The sequence below is a fragment of the Plectropomus leopardus genome, chromosome 21, assembly GCF_026936395.1.
Source record: "Plectropomus leopardus strain MGB_pleo_1.0 chromosome 21, ASM2693639v1, whole genome shotgun sequence".
Lineage (NCBI taxonomy): Eukaryota > Metazoa > Chordata > Actinopteri > Perciformes > Serranidae > Plectropomus > Plectropomus leopardus.
Window position 1 is genome coordinate 525,541 of NC_142196.1, and position 27,957 is coordinate 553,497.

The 27,957-nt window shown below is 41.1% G+C and overlaps 1 protein-coding gene across 2 annotated transcripts; it reads left to right on the forward strand.

Moving 5' to 3' along the window:
• The first annotated feature begins 446 nt into the window (after positions 1–446).
• On the forward strand, positions 447–27,949 carry cnn3a (calponin 3, acidic a). 2 transcript variants are annotated; one of them, XM_042510701.2, is made up of 7 exons: positions 447–632; positions 20,876–20,997; positions 21,102–21,168; positions 21,349–21,486; positions 22,440–22,556; positions 22,924–23,070; positions 26,861–27,949. In XM_042510701.2, exons 1-7 carry the CDS (start codon positions 576–578, stop codon positions 27,200–27,202), a joined length of 990 nt encoding a protein of 329 aa, XP_042366635.1. In that variant the 5' UTR covers positions 447–575; the 3' UTR covers positions 27,203–27,949. The 2 variants fall into 2 exon arrangements, with proteins under 2 accessions (XP_042366635.1, XP_087928158.1); XM_088072032.1 differs by lacking the exon at positions 447–632 and adding an exon at positions 2,501–2,519.
• Positions 27,950–27,957: the final 8 nt, after the last annotated feature.

A 27,957-nucleotide genomic window follows, 5' to 3' on the forward strand; every position in this document is an offset into this window, starting at 1 on the left:
ACACACACACACACACACACACACACAGGAGAAGCACAAGAAAACTACCAAGAAATGACAAGAAAATAAAAGTGCTCTGCTTTTGAACCCTGAACTTCTCCAACACATTCCAGCCCTAACCATCAGAGTTAGAACCTGACAGTGTTTTTTGTGCCTTTGCTTTGTTTGACAGAAACGAACACAGGTCCACTGAGGTGGACAATCAAGTCTATCTCATCTAATATTCATTCAGAAAAAATCTGAAATTAAAAAACTAATTTGTTTTCTCAAGTGAATGCATTATGCCTCTGTAGTTTCAAGTCCGAACTGAAGTCTGAAGCATCCAGAGGGAACACCGGGGGAGGAGGTGGCCTTAGATGAGTCGGCTGCTCTGATTGGCTGCTGTGGTTACGTCAATCATTTGGCGACGTTTTTTTTCTCATTTTTGTGCAATGTGATCCTGGCCTGCACATCCTACAGTCTGTGCTTCTCCTCTCAGTGGAAGCTCGCGGAATACTTTCCTCCGGCCTGAGAGCAGTTTTCCACAGCGGGCTGTGTGCGATACCGGTGCGCAGGACACGAGCAAAACCAACAAAATGACTTATTTTAATAAGGGACCAGCTTACGGATTATCCGCCGAAGTCAGAAGCAAAGTAAGTGTTCAATTTACGACTTTATCTTTGTGTCTCAGAGGGAAAAAACATCTCTCTCACAGTCCTAAAGTTAACAAAGGCTCTGCTAACGTTTTGGGTTCACACACACGCACGCACACACACACACACACACACACACACACACACACAGAGAGAGAGAGAGAGAGAGAGAGAGAGTGTGAGTCTGGAGCCTCTCGGTGTTTTGTCTGTATTTCAGTCCAGCGGCTCTGACGGCTTCGGTGCTGTTAGAAACGACTCTCCAGCTCGGTGCTCCGTGTCCCGGAGACACCGAGAGGCTGCGTGTCGTGAACTCATCGCGCATTCTCTAAACGTTTCACTTTACACCAGCGAAGTCAGAAGAGGGAAACATTGGCCAAAATGTAAATGTGAGATTTTAACAAAGTGGGAAAGTCTGCCCGAGTCTTTGGAAATTAAGTTACTCTATGACAAATAAAAAATCCAGCTCAGAAACTTGGACCGAAGTTGTCCAAACTTTGAGCACTTCTGCCGACGAGTAAGCGGACTGCAGAGATAGTTCCAGAGCTCCGGCCTATACACTGCATTCCGTCTGCACGAGGAAACCAAGTTTTTTCACGCTTTTTACAGTCAGAATGTCAGGAGGAGTTTAGGGGATCATGGAGTCCGCGCTGATGATGGGATGCACCGTGTGTTTACAAGATAATCACCGTTTAAGATGATAAAAAAACTGAATGTATAGTCAGTCTGGGAGGAGCCGCGGGCCTCAGCTGGCTCTGGGCCCCTGTTAGACGGCATGTATCCCCCCCCCCCCGCTGTCTGTTTGAATGTTGCACTGTTTCACATTGCCACGTAGCAGTACTGTGATTCCAGGCGCTTTCTATTATTGAAATAATAGCGCAATTAAAGAGAGAGTTCAGATTTTTTTGGAGTGTGTGGACCACATCTACAGACAAGATATTACACACAGGAGATGTCAGTCGGCACACCCCCACTTTGGAGAAGCAGCCTGGAGTCCAACATGGAGGCTAATGTAGTGCTGAGGAGGGGTGAGCAAAAAAATATATTTGAGCCACCTGAAAAAAGTCCCACTTAAAAAGCGGTATCAGTGGAAGTGTATGCTAGATTTTTTTTGATGAAACACAATTGCGAGATGATCCGGTGTTACACATCATATGAGATATAAAAGCAAAAAAGTTTCAATTGCAGTTTTGTGAAATATCGCTTTTTCGAATCACCTGAAATAGAGGGTAGAAGAAGGTATTGGTGTTGCTGCTGATGGCATCATTCAATTCCTGCAGTGCATTTTTTTAAAAAAAATTTGCATCAGTCTTGTGTCCAAATACCAGGTCAGTCCATCCAATGCTACAGCTTGATCCGGGATGTTAGGGGTTAACCATATCTCTGTGAAGATGTGCGCAGAGCAGTCCCAGATCTCCTGTTGCTGAGTGAGCCAAAATCACATCTCATCCACTTCACTGTCCTGCGATCAGACGCTGGACAGAAGAGGGCTTGGTAGAGGAACAGCTCCCGCTCCGAGTCAGTCCAGCCTCACCGTGATACCAACTCCTCTCCCACTTTTTGTCCGGCACTTTTAGTTTCGTTTCTCTCCTCTGGGCTGACCGGCTTGTTTCCATTAGGCCTATTTTATATTCGCAATTTCAATTTGCGCAATTTTCGGGTTAATGAAAACCCATCTAGTAATTTCAAGCTAGCAAATGATGTCGTTATATATCGATCTCTTAAAAGCCAAACTCCACTGAGAAAAGCAATGATTTACTATCACTGAGCACAAGGGCTGCTGGTCTTTAGCTGCCTCGAAAAGTTATGTCATTGACATTAGTGTGGACTACGATGACTGATAACTGACGGAGGCAGCAGTAGAGCAGCAGCGAGTCTGGAGGCTTTGACGTGAGTATGGATTGGAGAACTGACACAGTTAAAAGCTACCCCATCAGAACAGGCTCTCTAATGGAAAAGTAAAGTAATGAAAATGTTCTCAATATAGTGTACACTTTACTGATCATTTTTTAAATTATGGACCTCTTTTAGATGGCTATAATATGTTTAGTTGCTGACCCCTCTGCAGCAGCATGTTGCTCTAGCGTCTGTGTCAAATTCCATCCTGATTAGGGGTGGGCGATATGGCAAAAATATCATATCACGATTTTTTTAAGGCAGGATCACAATCACGATTTTATTACGATTCTTTTTCATTTTGGATTTTAAGACTATTGTGCATGTTACTGTTACCCATTTAAAAATATAGCCCTAAAAAAGAATAACAGAACATTTAGGCCAAAGTACCTTTTTGAACAGATTTTAATCTGTGTGCAATTTTCTTTTTCACTGTTTTGATGGGAACCATATTTTTTGTCAGTTGAAATATTATCGATGTTGATTTTTTGGGGGGGACAAACTCTTCGGTGTTTTCATTTTCATCCATGCCTTCCTACTTGAGAAATTAAGGGGGAGCGAGAAAGGATGAGAAGCTCAGTCATCCGGGAGGAGCTCGGAGTAGAACCGCTGCTCCTCCGAGTTAAGAAGAGCCAGATGAGGTGGCTTGGGCATCTAATTAGGATGCCTCCTGGACGCCTCCCTGGTGAGGTGTTCAAGGCACGTCCCACTGGTAGGAGACCCCGGGGAAGACCAAGGACACGCTGGAGAGACCATGTCTCTCAGCTGGCCTGGGAACACCTCGGAATCCCGCGGGAAGAGCTGGCCGAAGTGGCCGGGGAGAGGGAAGTCTGGGCTTCCCTGCTTAGGCTGCTGCTCCCGCAACTGTGGTTCAGGAGGTAGAGCAGGCCGTCCATTAATCAGAGGATCAGCCGTTCGATCGCCGGCTCCCCCACTCTGCATGTCCTTAATATCCTTAAATATCCTTTGGCAAGATACTTGACTCCAAATAGCTTCAGATGGCTGACCCATTTTGGGCTGCACTATTTTTGCCAAAATGATATTCACCATGTTATTGATCAATATTGAGATGACAATATTTTATCACGGTTGCTTGCATGCGTTTAGGCTTGCTTTTACATTTAAATAAAAAGCACTGCTTTCACATTCCTGCTAATGCAAAAATCTTTCCATCAAATTAAGACTGGTCCATGTTCCAAGTGCATCTCCAAGAAGCGAAATATCAATGGTACCAAGAGGTTTTGATGAAAATGAAATCGACAGAACACTGCTTTTACTTTTACATTCTGTTACATTCCTGCCAATTAATAAATCCTAACAATAAAATAAGACTTAAAATCGTCGACGTTGGACTAGGACAGTGATTAAGATACGTTAATGTTAGCCATGTTATTCTTCTTAACTCTAATGCATTGATTGTGCTGCAGATTGTGTTTTTTTAGGTAGTTTAACAGAAAGTTATGTTGTTTTTCGGCACTGACACAAGTCTTATGCACTCTTTGTGTATGATGTCCAAAGAGCAGATGATAGTGGTGGATAATGTATAATTTTAAACCACCGTCCACTATTCTGCAACGCTCTCTGTCACTATGTCCTTGAGTGCTGAGAGTAGTTTAACAATGGAGTAAGAGCACACACTGACTCTGTCTCTCTCTGACTTTCTCTTTCTGTGTGTATGTGTGGTAGAGTCAAAGCTGCAGCTGCTAGAGGTATGAAACAGGGAAGCAGCCAGACTGTGTGATTGTGGAAGGCTGTATTTGTTCTAATCTGTTGCTTTTACAGTGCTTCATTTCCTGCATTATATGGTCTGTGAACAAGGTTTTCCTATCAGCGCATATGGGAAAAAATATGAGCTGATTTGCTCCATTTTACCTGTTTAAGCCTTATATCAGGCGATAATGTAGGTATATCAGTCGGGTTTTTTTATTTATATAAAATTAAAATCGGTGGACTTTCTGTTGGGTTTAGGGCATGGCTCCAAGAGGCTTTTTTAGATCTTGGCCTTTTACACATGTATCCCAAGTTTCGTAGCTCCAGGTTAAATCCCCTCAAAAAGTGCTTCCTGTTTCATGGAGAATAGTGAGTAACTATGGCAATAGCTTTTGATGAAAACTCAAAAAAAAAAATTCTGTGTATAGTGAAAGTCTTTCCAGTATTATGGGTGAATTTGAGGTTTCTCTGATTAACCTAGTACAGGGGAAACATCAAACTGTAAAAAAGTAACTTCCTGTTACCAATAGGTGGCGCTATGATTGTGATTAAAAATTACATTGCAGGTGTATTCAGGTCTGGACTTTCATCAAATGTCTGAAATTTAGTTCTGACCATTTGGGGTCAAATTATGACAGTTTTTGATGTCATGTCGCCACATTGAAATTCGCTGTGGCGTCGCCATTCAACCAAAACTCACAATATTTATTTTTCATCATCACCAACATCTTAATGATTTTTTGACACAATTTTGAGATCATTAAAGTGAATATGCTAGGAGCTGGACCTCTTAGTGTAAAACTTTGTCTTTCTTGTGCTAGCAGGTGGCGCTCTCACTATTGATTGAAATGGTCATGTATATGTGTTCAGGGTGGGACTCTTATCAAACGTGAAGTTTGATGCAGATTGGATTATGTACAAGTGAGTTAAAAACTACTTCCTGTTACGTGGCGAAACATATAACTTCTTGGCCTGATAACTTCCACATTGTTAATCAAAAATGAAAACTGGTTGCAATCAAGGGTCAGTTCCTTCAGTTACAATAGGGTCCTTGCACCATTTGGTGCTCGGGCCCTAACTAGTGCATTCTTTCTGCATCAAAATAGACCAGCCTTAATCAGGCCTTAAGGCATATAGCTGCCTACTGATATGAGTGCTGTATTTTCATATTTATGAGCACATATTCCACTCATTTATGAAGTTGTGCAAGCTCCTGCGCAGCTGACAACCCCAACCTGTATATGTTTCAAAATAAAATGCATTGTATCAGCAGCTGATGGAGTTCTGTCCAGACACACAGCCAGATAGCTGTTGTTTTGAAAGGCAAGCAAGGAAGTTGAGGTAAAACAAACATATTTGTATTTCCTCATCTCTGTGACAGAGACTTTAAACTGCAGTATAAAGTGGTGTAGAGTCAACAAACGCGAGCGTTACACGTCAGAGTTTGCTCAGCGCCGTTTGGTGGTTTGGCGGTTTTCTACTCTGAAGTTATTGTGAGTTGACTTAATGGAGCTGTAAGCATAGTTGCATTAAACTGTACATAGACACACACTGACTGATGTAGAGATAGATTTAAGTCTGCAGTCACTGCTGCTTTCAAAGCTCAGACTGTACGTACACACACAAACACACACACACACACAGAACCATCACAGTTTATTTTAGCCAAATGAATCACATATTTTACAGGGATTATGATACAGAAGAGAAGGTCAGTGTCCAAATACATATGGCTCTAACTCCATCTTCAAACATATTCAACTAAGCAACATTATCATTATTATAAGTTTTTGAATCTACAGACATATCTGACAATAACATCTCTTGGTTTGCTAGCTGATCAAAGTCCATTTCCCATGCTCTCACATGTCAACTCTTCAGCAGAACGATATGTGTAGGAAAGAGCTACCTTCAGTTGTGCCTTTTTTTTACAGGGATCATCCACAGTTATGATGTTGACGTTACCACCACTCAATAATGCACTGCTCAATAAACGATGAGTGTAATGGCTGAATTAACATTGGAGTGTGAAGAAAACAATCTCAATGAAAATGAGCACTTGAAGAAACGTTTTCCATGTTGACCTGAAGGCTGAGCTTCGGAGATTTCTCTTGACCTTGAAAACAGCACAAGAGAACACTGTCTTACCAAACAGTCCATTCAGTAGCCCCTCTGGAAAAAAATCTCTAAGAAAAAAAATGGAAACCTACAATTTCACGTCACTTTAGTAAACATTCACTCATGAAGTCCATGTGACATGATCTCCAGAGTTGTTAGAAAATGGACTGTGGTGGGTTCTTTGCCTAAGTACCATTTTCAAGGTTAAGAGTGTACTGTGAAGGTCAAAGTGTGCTGATGGTCATGGCAATACAGTGTCAATAGTGAATTTGTCAGCACTTTGAGGGCGCTGTCAGAGCAGGGCTGATTGGAAAGTTCTGATGGGTCGTGATGCAATGCTGTGAACACCAGGTGTGGCGGGTTTGAGTTGTTATCGGAGGCTGTCTGAGCACAGTTCAGGTGATTTAAGGTGTGTTCATTGTTGTCTCCTGCTATCTGTCCTACATGCCATAAGCAAAATAGCAGTGGTTTAATTTTGTTTCCACGAGGGTCCTCAGAGACAATGCAAATTTATGATTGAATGGACTTTATGCAAGGACCATAGTAACCGACATGGATGTGTTAACACATGGATGTGTTAACACATCCATGTACGCAGTCACCAAATGTTAACAGAACAATGTCCATTTTGTACTAAAAGAATATAGAAGTGAAAAGAAATAGGCCTAACTGCAACAAAAGTGTGTATAAAAAATATATAAATGTAGCAATACAAAACCTGGTTTGATACAGAAACATACTTGGTTTGCAAAAATGGCTTAAGACATGCAGAAAAGCTTGAAAGGTCCTTAAAAACTGTGCGTGTTCCTCAAAAGTATTTGTGTCCACTTTTATAAAAAAATCTTTCTGTTTAAAGTAGCACAGACAGCTTGGAGCTGGATACATCCACCTGACAAATCTGGATTTTTAGAGTCAAATTCTTTTTTTCCATTTTAAGGGAACTCCATCGGTAAAGTGACTGCTGTTCTTTCACAACTGCTGTCACGTAGGCCTAGTTCATTGCAGGAAAACCTCCTCTGTCACAGAGTGCACATAAATAAAAGAATGAGGTCAGGCAGGGGCCCATCTGGGTTCCATTGCATGTGGTGTGATCAGTAGTCCATGCTCTTCTCTGATCTGCATACATCACATTTCTGAAATCCCTCAGCAAAAGCACCCCATCCACTGGGCCCTCAGCCCACTGCATTTCACTTTTCTCTGCTCAGTCAGCATCACAGTGCAGTAGATACTTAGTAGATAGATTTTGTTTCTGCCTGAAAATTTTCTGAGAAACAGATGCTATTTCGGACCTTATGAATATAGGAGACTGCTATCTAATTTAATTTAATTTATTCATATTTTTACACAATACAAGAAGCATGAGTCATGAGCACCACAGCCTGCTATTGGCTGGATTGCTGGACAAGAAGAAAGGGCAGGACCTTCCCTTTAACACAGGCTCTCATTGGCTTGTGTAGGCTGAGGACAGGACATGGAAGGTCCTGTTTGTCAAGTGAGGTGTCATTCACAAGGTCAGTGGTCATACGGGCATATATTTATATATTTACATGTGTTTTGGTAAGTTTAATAATAACTTAGTAAGCCCTGAGGACAAAAGTAGGACCTAGGGTCATGAATTCACAGGCAGGCGGACACAGTATTGCAGCAGCACTCAGAGGATTAGGCAGGAACGTGGTCCTTATTGCAGTCCAAGGTCGGTACACAGGATTCATGGCGACAGTACAAAAGGATCAGGCAAAGCTCACAGGTCTGGAAATTGGTCACGAAGGTCTTACACAGTTGGTCACAAAGGTCTTACACAGGAAGTAAACTCAGAGACAACACAGGGGAAGGGGACATGCTGGAGAGACTATGTCTCTCAGCTGGCCTGGGAACGCCTCAGGATACCCTAGGAAGGGGAAGGAAGGGAAGTCTGGGCTTCCCTGCTTAGGCTGCTGCCCCCGCGACCCGACTTCGGTTAAGTGGAAGAAAATGGATGGATGGATGGATAATCCAAAGATGAGATATTTCATGTTCAAACTCAAACTTTATTTAGTATTAGATATCTACCCACTCTGAATTTGATGCCTGCAACACGTTTCAAAAAAGTTGGGACGGGGGCATGTTTATCACTGTGTGACATCACCTTTTCTTTTAACAACACTCTTTTAACAACACAAATGACCTTTAACACAGGTGTTAAAGGTCATTTTTTTTCCCAATTAATGCTTTATATGTGACTTCAGTTGTTCAACAGTCCCTGGGTTCCATCTTTGCATTTGTGTTTAATGTCAAACATACTCAGTGGGAGACAGATCTGGACCAGAGACTGTATATAAAGACAGACAGTATGACAGCTACTCCAAAGTGTAGCTTTTCAGTGTGTATCGTCCCCTGGTGTCTGTCTGCAGTATAGGTCATAAAGGCTGCCCCTCCAATTTAGTGAATGGACATAGGCCAAACTAAAAACTCAGAGTACACGCCAAATACATTTTCCCAAAGATGGTTTCTGTCTTTGAAGGTCTCATCACCCTGACGTTTGTTCAAGTGTTTGTTTTTATAAGTTCAGTTTTAATGAGTTATTACATTCTAGAAAAGGAGGATTTTCCACGGTGATTGACAGCTGTGACAAACAATTTGTGTGATTGCTGTCATTGGGGCTGCTTGTGATTGATGTCACTAGTGCAAAATGGCAGCGGCCATACTCAGGACACTTTAGCATCACATAAGCTTAGCGGGGGTAAGGGGGGACATGTCATCCATCTTTATATGCAGTCTATGGTCTGGACTGCAGCAGCAGCTTTAACTACAAAGCTATGCTGTTGGAGCATGTACAGAATGTCTCTCATTGTCTCACTGGAATGAGCAGGGACGTCCCTGAAAAAGTCTGGATGGCAGCATATGTTGCTCCAAAACCTATATGTACCTTTCAGCGTTCATGGTGCCGTCACAAATGTTCAAGTTACCTATGATGCCATGGGCACTAACTCACTTCCCTACCATCAGAGCTGCTGGCTTTGAACTTTGAGCTCGTAACAGTTTGGGTGATCCTTTTCTTCTTTAGCCCAAAGGACATGATGTCCATGATTTCCAACAACAATTTGAAACGTGGATTCCTCAGAGCACAACACACTTTTCCACTTTGTGTCAGTCCATCTCAGGTGAGCTCGGGTCCAGAACAGTCAGCTGTGTTTCTGGATGTTGTTGATATCTGGCTTTCACTTTGCTGGTAGAGTCTAAACTCGCATTTGTAGATGCAGCAATGAATTCTGCTTACTGACAGCGTTTTTCTAAAGTTTTCCTGAGCCAATTTAATAACATTTTTTATACAGTCATGTACGTAGGCTTTAATATAGTGTAGTGTGAGGGGTTGAAGGCAGTGGGCATTCAGTATTGGTTTTCAGCCTTGTCCCTTATGTGTGAGTTATCCTGTTTACCTGCGGAATGTTCCAAACAGGTGTTTTTAAGCATTCCACAGCTTTCCCAGTCTTTTGTTCCCCCTGTTCAAATGGGACACGTTTTGGAGAGTGATGTGCGTTCTGTGGTTAACGTTGTGTTGCATGAGTTGGAGGTTGGGTTTACTTGGGATTGAGAATGTTTTTGTGCAGATCTTGTTTGTGGAGTCATTGTTAAGGGATAGGGATGGATCTTTTTTTTCCTATTTAATGACAAGGAGAGATATTGTCTGATCTGTGTTGCTAAGTTGCATATTTTGGAGAAGGTTTATCAGGAATTGTGAGTTGGACTGTTTCTTCAGTGAATAAGCATGTTTAAATATTGCCTTGTTTTGAGTTGAATGATAAACGGTGCAAAAAATCAGCACACAGTTTAATATTTCAGAATCACAAAACACACTTGGTGATAAAAACATTGACATCTAAAAGAAAACTACAAAGCTTGAAATTTTTAAAGGAATGGGGACCACTAAGCCTTAAGTAAGGATGGGAATAGAAAGTAAGAGGGCTGTGGGATTAGTTGATCCAGCCCATGTGCTTCCAGCTTTGCCCCTCCCCTGACGCTGCGGGTGCTGGTCCTTTGCTCAGTGGACTGGATTTGGCCCAGTTAGAACCACATTACACTGATGAATTATCATTTATAACATGGATATTTGCTTTCATTAATTCAGTAGTATTACAATTATTGCAACTAGTGATGTTGTCGTTTATGTACCTTAACGTAATGCTACTACTTGTTTTTGCCCACTCACTCACTTCTGAACTTAATGCCATTTAACACTAGCATGCACGTGTGTGCGTGTGTGTGTGTGTGTGTGTGATTGTTTGTAAGGGTGTGTGCCACCATGGTCTTTATTTTGTTTTAGATGTTACATCGTGTGTGGATGTGTATGGAAATGTGTTTGTATTGTGTGTGTGTGTGTGTGTGTGTGTGTGTGTGTGTGTGTGTTATACTATTAGTTTGAGGGAATAAGATAATGTGCAAATGGTGAGAATGGTTTTGTGGCCTGAGGGATCTCTAGACATGATCATGTGATCCCCAGGAATGAGTGTGTCCCCGTGCTTTGTGTTGTTTGAGTTATTTGTCTTAGCAAAGTGTCAGCCTAATGTGCTATGACTGATTTGACTGGTAGATACAGATAAAAAAAAGATTTATAGCTAATTCTGTACCAGTTTTTTTGGGGGAAGTAAAGCTGACTTTGAAGCTGTGTGATATCTTTACCTTTCCATGTGGTGAGATCCAGTGATTGTTTTGTATTTCTTTTTGTCCTGTGTCCAAAAAAATCCAGGATGTTCCACAGTGCTGTGTATTTACAAGATATGTGTAAGGTGCATAATTTTTCTGAGTTTTCCACCCAGCTATCAGGGATGTAGCTATAATAGGAGTCTTGAAGCAGTTCTGGCATTTATGGAGGTGCTGATAAATGGCAGGGTTGAGCAGGAGTGACTGGCACCTTGCACCCCAGAGCACCACTGTGTGTTTCATGGATGAGGAAGGATGAGGGAGAGATGGTATACTTACCTCTGACGGTTTCAGCGTGTCAGGTGAGAGAGAGATACTATAATGCCATGGAGCTTCAGTGTTCAGTGAGCCCGGTGAGCCTCCAACTGCTTGTCAGCGGTTGTGACACTATGTAGTTTGTAAAGTAAAAAAACTCCAACAGTTATCAGTACAGTATTTGTCCCCCCAGTGTTCTAAATAATTCTGTTAATTTTTTTGTGCTTCTGAAACGATAAGTGTCCTGACAGATATTGAAACTCAACTGCTGTGTGCTGAAGTAAAGGGCACCACTCTTAGTGAGCTGCAGGGTGGCTCATGTGTTTGAGTTGCGGTGCTGCTCACACTGAGACGAAGATGGCTCCACTCAGTGAATAAACCCCTTAGTAACCGTTGGATAAAAGGATAATTCCTGTCAATGTGTATGAGACAGGTGCAGCAACAGGATCACAAACACTGAAATGACATTCATCCTACACAAAAAAAACAAAAACAAAAAACCTCAGGAACCTCAGGAAGAGCGGCAGAGGATGATAAGGGATCCCTCTTCCCGGACGGAAGAGAGAGGGAGAGAGGGGGAGAGATGTACAGCAATAACGGTAACAGTAGCATGTCATATTACAATAATGATAGATGTAAAATTACTAAATGCACTCTATGATAGCATGTGATGTTGTGTGCAAATGTTGTGGTTGTTGTGTATATTGATAGTGGAGGCATGAGTCATAATAATGGCAGTAGAAGGTTGCATCAAGCACGATCATGGCATCGGCCCAACCAGGACCCACAACACAGGCGCAGCTTCAGACAGGACCACAGCAACGGCAAAACCAAGACCACGATCAGATGGAGTCGGGGGCGTAGTAGCAGTGCAGCAAGGGCACAAGCACGACCAATGGCAGGGTCACAACACCAGCACAGCTATCACCAGGATCAGGCACAGCCCAGATTGCAGCCAGGATCAGGGAAAACTAGGAAATAAGGGAGCAGGAATGCTCCAGAAAGGCAACGGAGTTAGCTTAATGCAGTAAACAGACATAATCTTTTGCAGATGGAGGGAGCAAGAGAAGGAAAAAGGAGCTCAGTGTATTCTAGAAAGGTCCCCGGCAGACTAAACCTATGTCAGCCTAACTAGTGGCTGGTCCAGGCAACCTGAGCCAGCCCTAATTATATACGTTTTATCAAAGAGGAAGGTTTTAAGTCTACCCTTAAAAGTGGAAATGGTGTCTGCCTCCTTGACCAAAATTGGAAGATGGTTCCATAAAAGAGGAGAAGCATGTGACTTCGCCAAACTGCTACATGCTACATTGCGGTATTTTTTATTAGGCAGACCGCGATAACTTCTATATATATATCCTTATTAACCTTTTCTTTATTTTGGAATATACACAATAATGATTATATGAAGTAACAACAATTCATGAAACGATAGTAGAATGTCAAAAAGCTTATTGTGCAAAACAGGCAACAAAATGAATAAGATAACTTCAAATAAATTTTCACAACCTTGCTTGCATTCAGTGCTTTTTTCAAATTTCAGAACAAAATATCTTGAGATATGTATATATAAACATTACAAACTCAACTAAAATAAAATAACTTGAAGAGGTATTTGTTTATATGTTCTTTTGAATAAGAAAAAAATGTAATATTAAAAGAGTAAAAACTGTAAAAAAAAAAATGAATTGGTATTAAAAAAAAATCAACATTTTAGGTAAAAAAAAATATCAACGTTTAGATTTTTAGTAATAATAGCCTACCTTTCACTGGTATCCTAATATCAACATCTTCTGGCTGTGTAGGATACATTTTAAGCATTATGTGAACCATATTACAAATTCTGTGCAAGGAAAACCAGCATATCCACAGCATCTGGTTTGAGAGAAACCAGATGCAGGTAACAATGTTCCCACCAGTGCTGAAAACTCTCAGATGGGGCACTAGTGGCAGGAATGTACAAATATTTCCTTGCAAGCTTCACAACATGAGGAAAATTTGCCTGAGGCATTTCCACCACTCCAAAAGGTCAGTGTCATTGTCAACCTCAACGGTCTGCAGAAAACTACTCTTCTGAGAAAGGTGCTCTCTCCCCAGCTGGGCTGGTCTGCTTTTTAAAAAAGCTGGCCAAAGTTGTTTTTTTTTTTTTTTGCTGCTGCCGCTCATGGGAAAGCTGATGATGTTCCAGGAGTGTCTGCCTGTTGCTGTGCCAGCAGGGATTTGATCTCGTCCACTACTCTAGCTGTTATATCCTCCACCTTATCATCATTGATGTAGGAGCATTTGAAGTGGGGATCAAGACGAGAAGCCATGTCTAAGAGGATCTGTGTTGCAGGATCGGAGTATTTTTTGTTCAAATAAGTGAGGATGGCTGTCTTCATGTCCTTTGACAATTAACTGTCAATCTCTCCTTCAGCCAGAACTGTTTCGTTGAACAGGTGAAGTACAGGTTTGAGGTATGAAACACTAACATAGCGTTCACCAGACAAGGCATCTGTGAACTCTTGAAGTGGGCTCAACACCTTATTTACAGACTCCATCACATCCATGTCTTGCCAGCTGAGCACATCCATGTCTTGCCAGCTGAGCACAAAGTGCCTTGTTTTCTTGTCAGCTTTCAATACCTGACATATGGCTCTCTCCTGCTCAATCAGTCTTTGAATCATCTTTTGACGTGAGCCCCACCTGGTGGGCGTCTCTGTTGTGAGCTGGTGCTTTGGCAGGCCCAGTTCAGCCGGAGCAATTGCTAAGTCCCTCCTTCTTTTCCAGGAGTACGAGAAGGCACCAACAATTTTCTTGCACACACCAACTGCACGTTCTATGTGGGCATCTTTTACACTTCTCTCTGTAAAGACATTAATTAGTGCTTTTTCGCTTTTACTGAAATTATATAGCCTGCTAAATCCAGTGGTCACAAAAATTCATCCTGAAAGTAGCAAGTGATTTGATCGAAAATACCCCCTCCCTCTCTTTGCTCAGTTACATATGACGCAAGTGCGGGAATGCGAGCCCCACACTCCTCATTGACAATGCAGGGAAGGCTCATTTTTCTGTAAAAAAAATAGTTTTAACACGAAAAACGTTTTTCTCCCAGATGGTAATGTGTTGCCCAAACTGCCCCTATACACCGTCCACCCCTGTATATGTATTGTATAATATAAATATTCAGATTTACCTATGGCAAGGTGAAGTCTGTGGCCAAAGCACTGGAGTCTTCTCCACTCATTCAGCTGGACTGCCTTCACGATGTTTGTTCCGTTGTCAGTTGTTATAGCCACCTGCCTCTCCTCTTCAAGTCTCCAGGAAATCAAGTGCCTCTCTCAGGCCTTGTGCGATTATTTCTCCGGTGTGGTCCTCTGGAAAGTACGATGTTGGTAAGCAGTGGTTGCGCAACTCCCATTCCTCACTGATATAATGGACAGTTATACTTAAATATGGCTCTGTTGTCCGGCTTGACAACAGGTCCGTTGTTGTTGAGAAATAGGCGACGGTTCGTAGCTCCGCTTCCAATTTGCTCTGGTGATACTCATATAGTTTTGGGGTCGTGGTACCGCTAAAGTATTTGCGGCCCGGTAAGACATATCTTGAGTCTGATGTTTTAAGCATCCCCTTGAACCCGTCTTTTTCAACCGTGTATATAGGGACCATGTCCTTGCACAAATGAACCATTCGCTTCCGTTATATTGTTCCACCTCTTATTTTTCTTATCATAAGCCGTGTCGTGAGCAAATGCTCCTTCGGTACTTTTCTGTCCCTTTTGCTTCACGTTTTCACCTGGGCTGAGGAAGATGGCCCTGGATCCAATGACAGTGATGCCAAACACTCTTGATATTCTAAGATGTGTTTTGTTGCAGCAACAATGGCTTCACATAATTTGCATAGAACCGTTTTCTGCTCGATGTCAGATCTTTTAAAACCAAAAAACTTCCAAATGGCAGACACCTCTCCTAAGTTCTTCTCTTGGTCAACGGTTACTGTTTCTGTATTATCCATGTTAATTCTTCTTTCTTATTATGAAATGGCAAATCGCAAAAAAACAACACCTGAGGCTCTCCCAGCTGTTAAACTGATCTACACTATTCCCAGAATACATTTCAGCCATACAAACTCGTAAACTTGTGTGCCACTGACTTTCTAACTAATAAATTAAACATGATATTATTTATTGTTATTTAATCATTGTAACCATGAGTAAGGTAGGCATGCACTTGATAAGGGAGGCTGCTAAGCCAATAAAACATACAGCGGTGATGTAATTACACAGTCGTGTTATTGTGAGACTCACTCCTGAACATTCTCTGATGTGGCAGGTGATTTAATTACTTAATCACCATTGTGAAACCTACTACTGTACATTCTCGAATGTCAGCATCCATCCTACCACGGTTTTGCCGCAGAGCATGTTGCCGACGGTATACCGCAGGTCGCGGTATATCACCCAGCACTACCTGGTACCACATTTTTAGTAACTGCTCTCCTGGAGTTCCACAAATAGCTACATGGGTACTAAAAGGTACCAATAGGTGACGTGGACACACTGCAGACCACTGATTGATCAGGGAGAAACGTCACTGCGTCATCAATACGCAGCACGCATGGAATATCTTGAACAGTGCAAACCACGCGGGAACCACACCCACTACTGGAAATTAGGCTTTTTTATACCTTGAGCAACTGCACCTTTTTTTTTTTAATTCTTCAAACTTTATTGATAGGTAAAATACACAAACATTCAGTATTTTAAAAAAAAACCTGTATTGACATACAAAATACATAAACATTCAATATTAAAAAAAATCAGTTTGTATAACAGTATGTCTTAATTTTAACAATAAATTAAATTGCTTAATAAATAAAATGTTGAGGAAATAAAAAATAATTTAAAAAAATAAATAAATTTTTAAACATGACAAAAATAACATTTTTTTTTTTTTGGGGGGGGGGGGGTCCAGCTTACAGATGGAATTGAACAGAAATGGCTAAATGTTATTGCCAATTTAAAATCAGTGAGTTGTAAATTTCAATTGTTGTCAAGTATATTTAAAATAAGAATCTCAAAAAAATTGAAAAGGCAGGTAATTTGGAAGTGATTCTAAGTTATCATTTTATGTATATGATATTATGCTACACAAATAATCAGTCAAATGATTGCTTACTTTTAAGATGAGAAATTGTTTTCTAAAAAATCAGTATTAAATCTAATAGCTTTGTTAGTGGGATAGCTTTCTTAAAGAAGTTATGAAAAATATCGTAAAATAAACCTAAAAGATGACATAAAAACATATTTTTTATATTTGGGAAGAAAAATAAAGATATTAACTGTGTAGTACTTGAGTACGATCTCAAACAAAAAGTATTTGATTCTGTTGGTAATAATATTGAGAGAACAGATTTTTATTAAAATGTAATCATATATATTACATGTGGGTGTAACAAAGCCTTTAATAGAAGTGTGAGTGCAACTGCTATCATATAACAAGACCCCACATTAGTAAAACACATATGACAGACATGCAAAACATTTAAGCCAGGGGGAATTTCCTAGATAAATTCATTAAATAATAAATGCAAAACAACAGTTTTAAAAATATACGTGGTACTTTATTCATTCAAATTCTGTGCAAAAATCACCTTATAAAGCTTAACGATGTCGGTTGAAGGGGAAAAAAACTACAAGTACAAGAAAATGGACACTGAAAGGTGTCAGAATCCAATGCCTTCAGTTTTGGAAAAGCTCCATCAGTTGTCGTGGTAGTCTGTAGAAGAATAAAACATCATTCAGATTTTAATTAAATTTGTTTTATATATATATACATATACATATACATATACATATATATATATATACATATACATATACATATACATATATATACATATACAGTGTTTCCTCTACACTCATATAGGAGTGGCGGATCGCCACTCCTAAATCCTACCCGCCGCTCCTTCAAATGTCGTTTTTTTTTTGGTTTTTTTTTTTTTTAAATTGCAAATACACCACCACCGCATCACAGCACAGTCCTGCACTGCGTTGGGTGTCGCGAGTGCTGAGGCAGATAACTATCTTGCTCTGTATCTACTCTTTGGGGTAGATAGCACCGCCCCCTCCCACCCCCCAACAGAACTAACTGGTGCCGACGTTAATTAGCTACTCGCATCCAGGCATCAGGTCGGAGAGTCAGAGGAGTGTCGGCTTGAAAATAGCGTGCAACTTACCGGAGAAAAGGTAGACTTATTAGCTTAAGAAAACTTATAATAGATTTTATTAGTTAAATAAACATTCGCAAAATACTGATGGCCAGCTAAGGTTACGTAGCTTAAGTTAATTGGGCCCGGTGCCAACTCAACTCAGTGTCGCTAACGTGAGTAAACTAATTGATAGCATTAAGTGATATACACGCCATGATGTAACTGCTGACTGCATTTTCAGATTAGCTTGTTCAAATATTTTTCAAAGAAGAGAAAGACACCTGATGAGGATGGCGCTAGTCAGGTATCATTAGCCTTTTTACTGACTCAAATTATGATGGTTAGGTAAAAAATTATGTTCACACTTGTAATCAAATGTGACGTGAGTGTAAATTATCTAACGTTAATGTTTTATGTAATCGTATAAGACAAGTAACAGACAGGGAGGAGCAGTGGAACAAAGTGAAGGAGAGCAGAGTACAGGAGGGGGAGTGCCGAGTGAAGGAGCAGGAGAGCAAAGTGATGGTGCAGGAGAGAGAGATGAGAGTAGAGGAGAAAAACATAAAGGGAAACACAGGCTATCAGGCTGGGACCCTAAATGGGTTGAAAAAAATAAATAAAAATTATTGTTTCTATTTGTAGGTGAAGACTGACTTGAGAAACAGGCTGCAGGGGGATCACCTTGCAGCATGTATGCTGCTGAGCATCAATGGGCCACCTCTTGGGGAATTTCCGTACAACAGAGCCTTAGAGCTGTTCTACAAAAAACCAAGAAAAATCCATTGTTCTGAGCCTGGGTGCAAACTTTGCCACTGATTACAGCCCCATCAAGAAATTATTATTTATTGTTTTTATTATTTTATTGTTGAATTTTTGTTATTATTTTTTATTTTTACATTCAGCCTTTAAAAAGCGTCATTTGTTTACGCCGCCACGGCTCCCCGGAGAGCCTGCCCCCGCTGCTGAAAAAAATCCTAGAGGAAACACTGATATATATATATATATATATATATATATATATATATATATATATATATATATATATATATATATATATAGTGCTGGGCATAGATTAATTTTTTTAATCTAGATTAATCTCACTGCAATCCTGTAGTTAATCTAGATTAATCTAGATTAAAATTATAGATTTGAATTTTGCCAAAGACATGCAAAATAATATCTATCTACATAAATGATGAAAATGCATCACAAACTGCTTGAGAAAGCTGTTCTACTATAATATTTGGTAAAGAAAAATAATGTTCCATAAGATTTACTTTGGTGTTTAACTTTTTTTTATTTTGTTACACACAGACATTTAGGAACACAGGTTCTGTCTCCATGTGGAAAAAGCTTTTTCCTGCTAACTGGAATGAACAGCAGAGGGTGCAGCCTCTGATAACATGACCCTAATTGAACTGTGGGCCTACATTAGAGGTCATGAAGAAGACCATTAACAGTCAGCAGCTTTGTGACACGGTTTGAGCCAATCACTCCAGTCTCTGATTCTCCTTTTCCATCAGTCACTCAGGCAGACCAGCTTCCGCCTTTGTTCACGCCTCTGCGTAATTCGACCAGGTATACATCCGCGCTTAAACAACAAAGTGAAATTGGTGCCTTGCTCACTGTATAGACCCAACTTAGTGAATAGTTTATTCATGCAATAATTTCCTTATCGCGCGATAAGAATCCCGCGTTAACGCAGCACGTTAACGCCGTTAACGGCCCAGCATTAATATATATATATATATATATATATATATATATATATACACACACACATAAAAGGTATCGATGTTATTATTTACACATCACATCTTTGGCTGTGTCCATCTAAGGTTTTTCTTTAGCAGCAAAGTGGTGGCAAGGTGCTGTGGAGCTCTTAGCGCCTTTTTTTTTAAAAAACGTGCTTCACGTTGGTGTTATTTCAATAACACGATATCTTCGTATTAGCATTATTTATTAAGCTACCACGACACTGCATTGAACACACTGGGGAAACCTTACAATGTTGACAGGTTAACAAGATTTTCTGCTGAGGAAAAACGCTAGGTGGACAGTAATGCCAGCCTTTGATAAAGTATATTGCATGTTGATTAGCAAGGCTTGCAAGGTTGCTCGAAAGGGTTTAGGATTACCAGTGAACAAGTCTAATTTTGGTAAATTATTAAAATACACAAAAATTATTAGATTTTTGTGGGCACAACACATTTTGATTCTGTTAGAATCCCATGTTAACACGTCTCAAAAAAAATATCCAGTGATTTAAGGCAGTCTCTCTCCCAATGTTAAGCAAATGGAGAAAAGTCTTTCTGGGCCAGTGTGCAACACGTGGCGCTGTAGTTCCACTTTCGGCCACTATGTAAATTTTGCGTCAGAGGGTGATGCACTTCCTGGGGGCCTGCTGGAAACACACCATCGAGAGGGAGAAGTGGTCTGCCATCTTCAGCTCTCATGCGCCAGTGAGCAGCTCTCACAGGAATGAACGAGGCCCCACCCCCACGGTTGTATCCAGATTTATAATAGATCCATGCTTCAGCTGGACCCTACTCTATTGTAGCGGCTGCAGATTTGAATTTTTTCTTTCCCAAAATGGCAACCAGAATGATCACACCGTGGTCGCTCGAGGAAGCAAAACGTTGTATATTTAAAATTGTCAGCTGCTGCCTGAATTTTGTGTTTTCCTTGTTATAAACAAACTGTGGCTAATTTGTTTCAACAATAAATTGTTTCGTTTTAAAAAATCAGAATGAAGGAAAGATGTAGCAAATGACATGGTTGATGCTAAGAGGCACTGATGAGCCAAAAGCACACTTATGTAATATTAATGCTGTTTATGTGGATTATGGGTTATTATGGGTTGTGTGAAAAAGTAGGTACTAAGAAGATATAAACAAACATTTTAGAAAAAAGCATTTTGTTTGCATAAAAAAGAATTTAATCTTTAGCTTCAACCTGTGAAAAATGAGTGCAAAAACAAGTGTAGGGTTTATAATGTTGTTTATTTTATGTACTTTATTAATCCCCACTGGGAAATTAAATTTTTCACTGTTGTCATTTACACACAAGCCCACACAAACGGTAGCTCTAATGCACTAAATGGAGAGATGTCAGAGGGAGGGGGCTGCCCATGGACAGGCACCCCAAGCAGTTGGTGGTTCAGTGCCTTGCTCAAGGGCACCACAGCAGTGACCAGGAGGTCAACTGGCACCTCTTCAGCTACAAGTTCATGTGCCATACTTTGTCTGGATAGGGACTTGAACTGGCAACCCTTCAGTTCTCAAGCCAAGTCCCTGGCCAAGCCAAGCTCATTGACTGAGCTACTGAACATAAAGCTCATTGTTAATCAGAGATACTTTTTCCTAAAATAGAATGCAGATATAACATGATGTTTTGTCTTTCAGATTGCTCAGAAATATGACCCACAAAAGGAGGAGGAGCTCCGCTTCTGGATTGAGGAGGTAACAGGGATGTCTATTGGAGAGAACTTTCAGAAAGGCTTAAAGGACGGTGTCATCCTCTGCGAGTAAGTCCAACATTTGTGAAGGCAAAACATGTTCTAAAATCTTTCCTCCAAATGTAATAGATGACATCATATCCTGATACATGCTGTTCTCCTTCCTGTCTCAGGCTGATCAATAAGCTGCAGCCTGGTTCAGTAAAGAAAATCAACCTGTCACAGCTCAACTGGCACAAGGTAAGAGTCGCTTTCATGCAGAAACTAAACACGTGTTAGCTGCATCTCCTTTAAGAGCAGTTAAAGCCTGTTGACTGTGTGACTCTGAGGAGAAGTGGACTCATTAATGAGGCTTCTTCTGGGTTTTGTTGGTGTTCTTTCTCAGCCACCATCACTCCTTTTTTCTTTTTTCCATTGCAGCTGGAAAACCTTGGGAATTTCATCAAAGCTATCCTGGCCTATGGCCTAAAGCCCAATGACATCTTTGAGGCCAATGACCTGTTTGAAAATGGGAACATGACTCAAGTCCAGACCACACTGCTCGCTCTGGCCAGCATGGTGAGTGAGCAGTCAGTACATACTGCTGACCAACACATTTTCTGTTGCATAGTTATTGGTTTTTTTTAATACTTTATTTTTATGGAAATGCCCAAATATACAACAGAACATGTTGAAGCAGTCAGTTGGTCACCTATACATTCATTTCGTTACAGCACTAATAGAGATACATGTCAGATATTATACAATAATGGCTCAGACATCAGCTTGTGAGGTCAAAAACACAATCCATTTTTCCCAGTATTGCAAAAATTTATCCACCCGGAGATTTAGCGAGAAAGTCATTCTCTCCATATTCTGTATAGTTTTCACAATATCTATCCAGTCAGTCACTGCGGGAGGAACTGCCTGCAGCCACTTTCGTGTTACAGCTTTCTTGCTGGCCGCTAGTAGTATCTTTAACAGATACCTGTCTTGCACTAATGGGTAAGCTGCGATATTTCACAGATAGATTGCAGGAAAGGAGAAGTCAATTCCAACACCAAAAATCTTCTGTATCACCCGTGTCACCCCCTGCCAGTATGACTGAATGACTGGGCACCCCCAAAATATATGGAAATGGCCTGCCAACTGTTCTCCACAGTTCCTCCAGCACAGACCCCCTCCCATCTCCCCCATCTGCACACTTTTTAGCTTAGGCGTTATAAAATATCTCATCAAATTTCAAACAAAATTCTCTCCAGAGACCTGAGCTGGTGGAGGTAGACTGCACAGAGCACATATACAACCAGTCCTCCTCTGTGATGACAAGTCCACATTCCTTTTCCCATTTTGATTGAATCTTATTTGTTGAGTGTTTCTTTTTGGATTGAATACATGAATTTTGACACAAGTTTCCTATAACCCTTATTTTTGTCTACAAATATGTCAATCAGATGGGTTTTGCTTGCATAGTTATTGTTAAACAAATCCAATGCACACCAGCCCTGTGAGCAGCATGTCCTCTCTTTCAGGCAAAGACCAAAGGTATGGACACAAAGATCGATATAGGGGTGAAATATGCAGACAAACAGGCTCGACATTTTGATGATGAGAAGATCAAGGCTGGTCAATGTGTCATTGGACTGCAGGTAACTATAAGTGCTGAGTAAGTGTTTGTGTAGACCACAGCACATGGACTCCTCTCTGTAGTCTGATGTCACTTACAGCCTATGTTTCGTGTGGAGCTTTGTTTATTTTACTTCAGTAGCAGCTGAACAGGAGGACAAATGTCAAAACTGTCCAATCTGCAGTTACCTGTCAATCAGTGGAACCTCCTGTTTACTCCTGTTTACTCCTATTGGTTCATTAGTAAAAAGTCAGAACTAAAATGCAACAATGCATCATGTTTTCCTCTGGTCCAAAGCAAATGAACTCAACTACATGTGTGAAAGCAGCCCGAAGGTTAAACAAGTTAGTGTGATATGTGACAGGATTTTGCTGGTCTTCTGTCCTCAGATGGGGACAAACAAGTGTGCGAGTCAGGCTGGAATGACTGCTTATGGGACCAGAAGACATCTGTATGATCCAAAGACCCAGACTGACAAACCCTATGACCAGACCACCATCAGCCTGCAGATGGGAACCAACAAAGGAGCCAGCCAGGTACAAAGCTCCTCAGAGGTCAAAATGATTAAATCCTTCATATGACAACAATCATTTTCTGTGCAATCAAAGCCTCATGAAGCTCAGGGACACAGTTCCATGCTCACAGCAGTATTTAGACAGGCTCATTTCATGCTGCCTGAATCATGAAATACGGCAGCACTGTCAGTTCCTGTGCCAAGTATAAACCTGATGTCACCTGGTAACTCTGCTGTATTTGGAGCACACAACTTTATGCATGCTGATAACTGAACATGGATACAGAAATATATCCCATCACTTCCTGCTATGTGTTGTGGACACACTGGTGCCAGATATGGATATTTCTATTAAAACCTGCAGGTGATGTAAACAGATTCTCCCGCCAGTCTGACTTCTCAGGGTGCCTCCTGCATGACTCCTCATGGTGGCCCTAAACAAATGACTAGGAGACAGCGGCCATGCTACTGTATAGTCACCTCCGCAGCAGAGGGACGAGCCCAGAGGACAGGAGGAATGACTGATGTCTCTGCACTGCATTCTTTTTAAACTTCACTCAGGATTGTAATGTCAGAAATATGATTTATTTGATTAGAGTTTTAGATTTGTCTCCAGAGAGACATTATGAAGTTCAAACAGTTACTTTTCTGTTGTAAACATCACTGTTGCTGCTCTACATTTAGACAACATTTAGCTTTTTAAAATATTCACTTCTCATCCTGTTCTGAATTTATTCCTCTTTTTTTAAATCAATTTTTTTAATACGCACTCGTTTAATGATGAAAAGGAACCGATAAGAGTATCAATAAAGAAGCTAACTGATGAGGAGTATTGATTAGAGTAGTGGTACAGACAAATTCCAAACTATATTCATCACTGTCCCGGATCTTATCATGGAGAAAACAGCTAACACTTCAACAGCTGTATGTCAGCATACAATCAGTACATTTTGTGTGTGTGTGTGTGTGTGTGTGTGTTATTAAGGCACTGAGCTGAGGCTCTGTACACTGATTGTGCCTCCATGCCAGTGATAGTTGTAGCCAGGGCGATTTATGTTTTGGATCGTCTGTCTGTCTGTTCCATTCTCATTAACGTAATGTCTTAAGGACGCCTTTAGGAATTTCTTCAAATTTAGTACAAACCACCAGTTGGACTTAAAGATGAACTGATAAGAATTTAGTGGTCAAATATCAAAGATCACTCTGACCTCATGAAACATGTTTTGACCATAACTCAAGAATTCGTTCACAAAAATTTCACACAAATTACTAACAGGATAAAATTGTGAAGTGATGACATTTTATATCCAAGAGCTCAAGGTTCAGCTATGACAACATAATATTCTTCAAAAACCTTGGCCATAACTCAGCATCTCAGGAGCAAAGGGGAGACATTTGGTCAGATACTGAATCACTGACTCTAATCTGTAAACTGTGCTGACTGTAGAGATCTGCTGTGCTGCTGGAGGGAAGATGTGCGTGAAGCATCATGTTTTCACTGACATGGATGCAGGCTGTAAGTGCAACTTGTCTGGTGCGCGGAGGTGTGAAACAGCATGGTGGTAATTCTAGTTTTGTATATTGTATCCTCTCAGTTAAAATTCTGTGAACTGACACCACAGTGCAGCGAAATAAAAACAGAATTCCCGATTTTTTTCTTGTAGATGGTCTTGCTTTGTATGAAGTATCGCAGAAATGCTGTATGGTCATACCATAGTTTTTGTGGGCAGTGTAACATGATAGTATTGTATTGAGAGTTACTCTGTGGTTCCCACAGCTAATGTGGATTATTCTCTGCAAAATCGGCCCTGTATTAACATAAGCAAGGATCTGTGTTGATGGTAGTGTGTTTCAGAGACATTAAATGCTTTGTAGAAGTCCATTTCAAGTAACAAAGCTATAAATATAAAGGCCTCTCAGACCCCTAAACACTGCCCAGCAATGCATTTTATAGTCCGTAATCAACAAGGGCGGCACGGTGGTTTCGTGGTTAGCACTGTTGCCTCACAGTAAGAGGGTCCCTGGTGGAACGGAGTTCGGTCCGTGGGCAGGGGCCACCGGGGGCCCTGGGGGCGGGGGAGTTTGCATGTTCTCCCTGTGTCTGCGTGGGTTCTCTCCGGGGTCTCTGGCTTCCTCCTACATTCCAAACATTCATGCAGGTCAGGTTGATTAGTGACTCTAAATTGCCCTTAGGTGTGACTGTGTGTGTGAAATGTTGTCTGTCTATACCTGTCGGCCCTGCGATAGTCTGGCGACCTGCCCCCCCGCCCCCGCAACGCTTGTGAGGACAAGTGGTTATGGAAAATGAATGAATGAATGAATAATCTACGAGGAGTGTGCTCTTGCTTGCCTTTGGATGGACACTGCAGTGACTTGCAGGATTATGTTGTGTGTGCAACACAACTACATGCAGCCAAAGTTGAGCCAGTTTGAAAGGTTTGGCTGACAGCCCTGCGTTTCTTAGCCAGAGCACTCTTTATCCGGCTTCACTGGACCGGCCTCATTCAGACGAATTAGACTGGTTTTTTTCTCACTGAGCCAGAGTCACTCTGAACACGGTATAACAGGGTGCTGTGAAATATTTTAATGTCATTTTTAAAGCTGTGAGCATCACAAACTAAATTCCATGAGTGTGCAGAGAGCAGAAATAGACAGACCAGACAGGTCAGATCAGACAGATGTATAGAAACCTGGATACATAAAACCCAAATTGGTTCAATAGAGGGATACCAGGAGAGTAAAGTGGAGAAATGTTGTTACCATTTACAAGGTGTCATGTTGCAATGATGATTTACGATGTTAAAATGACCGCTTAAATTAACTTTCGACATTTTGCGATGATGATGTACGACATTACCAAACCAACAACCAGCATGCACGTTCTGCACCTGCATGAGAGGAGACACCCCTCCATACCAGCAGAGGGCGGTCATCTGTCATCATCATTCAAAACAGAAACTGGAAAACTGTCTTCACACTAGTAAGGGAGTTAGCACATTGACAACATAATGTGACGAAAGAACAAAGCAGATTTACCAGCAACACAAACCATCACAAAATGTTTCTGTTAACAGCTCAATGGCAGAAGAAAAGCAATCTTACCTAATAAAATAAGTTTGTTTTGATATCCCTCCATTTGTTTACATTTTTCACTTCTGTTTCTCATCTTCTGTGCTGAGCTGAATGGCCAATCAGAGTGATCTCATTCACTGACTGGCTCCACGGCCACCACTGCCAATTCCACATGCCGAATTGGCAGAAAAAAAGCTGATGAGGATCATCAGTGCAGGACACAACATAGGGACGAGGACCGCATACACTCGCCTTCAGCCCACCATGGGCGAATGGCTGACCATATGTTTGGTGTGTCACAGCCTTGACACTGACTCCTTAAATTGTAAAGAAAAAAAAAGTCTTAAGGCGCACCGTGAAATAGTGAGATTACTCCCCCGCCCACATTGCATTTAATCATTGATTTACCTTGAATGATATGAATGACACATAATTCAATACTCATGAAGTCAAGTCAGGGCAATGTTATTCCTCAGAGTCACAAACTATAAATTTGTCTCGAGCATTAACAATCTGTAAAACCATACAGCACCGACTGAGGTGTTGTATTCTTCCAATATGTGTTAGCTATTTTTATATCCTCTATGTATTCATCATTAGCACCTCCAGTGGGAACTTTGTTTGAATGTATTTATCTACAAGAATTGGTTCTTTTAGAACAGAGCATTCAGTACACTGATGTGTATGTGTCCTGCCTTCATCATGTGGTAATGTCTCTGCTGCTCTGTGGTTTCGTGCAGGCGGGCATGTCGGCCCCTGGTACCCGCAGAGACATCTATGACCAGAAGGTGGTGCAGCCACCGCTGGACAGCTCCACCATCTCCCTCCAGATGGGCACCAATAAGGTGGCATCTCAGCGGGGTATGAGCGTGTACGGTCTGGGTCGACAGGTCTACGACCCCAAGTACTGTGCCCCCCCAACAGAGCCGGTTATCCACGCCAATGGCAGCCAGGGGACCGGCACCAATGGCTCCGAGATCAGTGACAGTGACTATCAGGCCGAGTTCCAGGAGGACGAGTACCACGGAGGTTACCATGACGACTACAGCTCCCATTACAATGATCAGAGCATTGACTATTAGTGGGGAGCTCCACCTCCAGATCAGTATTAACTAGTATATTTTATCAACTACACAACAGAGCAAGTCTTTTGCTATCCTCACTAGTCTTTTTCTTCTTTTGGAGTATACGGTGCAGTGTTGTGTTGAGTGCTTCCCCTCTTCACCTAGACTTTCTGATCTGAGCAGCAAATGTTGTAACAAGCTGTAGTGGAATAGATTAATGATATACACAGATACATGAAAATGTTTTAAGCCTAAGAATATTCTTTTTAATACCCACTTTTTAAAAGATATCTGAGTGAAGGGCACTGAAGAAGTGATACCTTAGTGTAGCATCAGGTGAAACTGCAGCATTCCATGTTTGCATTCCTGGACTGAAACTGGCCTGATAATCCATGTGAAAAGAATTCAACAATAGGCTGATTAATGTGCCTTATCTTCCTCTGTGTTCTGTCTGTATGACCCTGCCGCAGTCTTTCATACTGTCAGTCCTTTTGTTTTGTTTTTTTACTACATTTTATCACTAGATAGTTTTTTTTTTTTTAATGATGAGCATGGTGGCTGTTCAGATATTGCAGATGACCAAAACCATGCTGACTCTATTTTACAGACACACTTCGTTGTTCCATTACATGACCTATATTTTCATAGTATTTCCCATTTATCCCCAGGCTGTATTTATTGCAATATCTCTCATTGTAAAACATTCCACTGTTATATGGTTTGTAAGGAAAATGATATGTTATAAATAAATTCTTAAATTCTTCAGTTCTGGG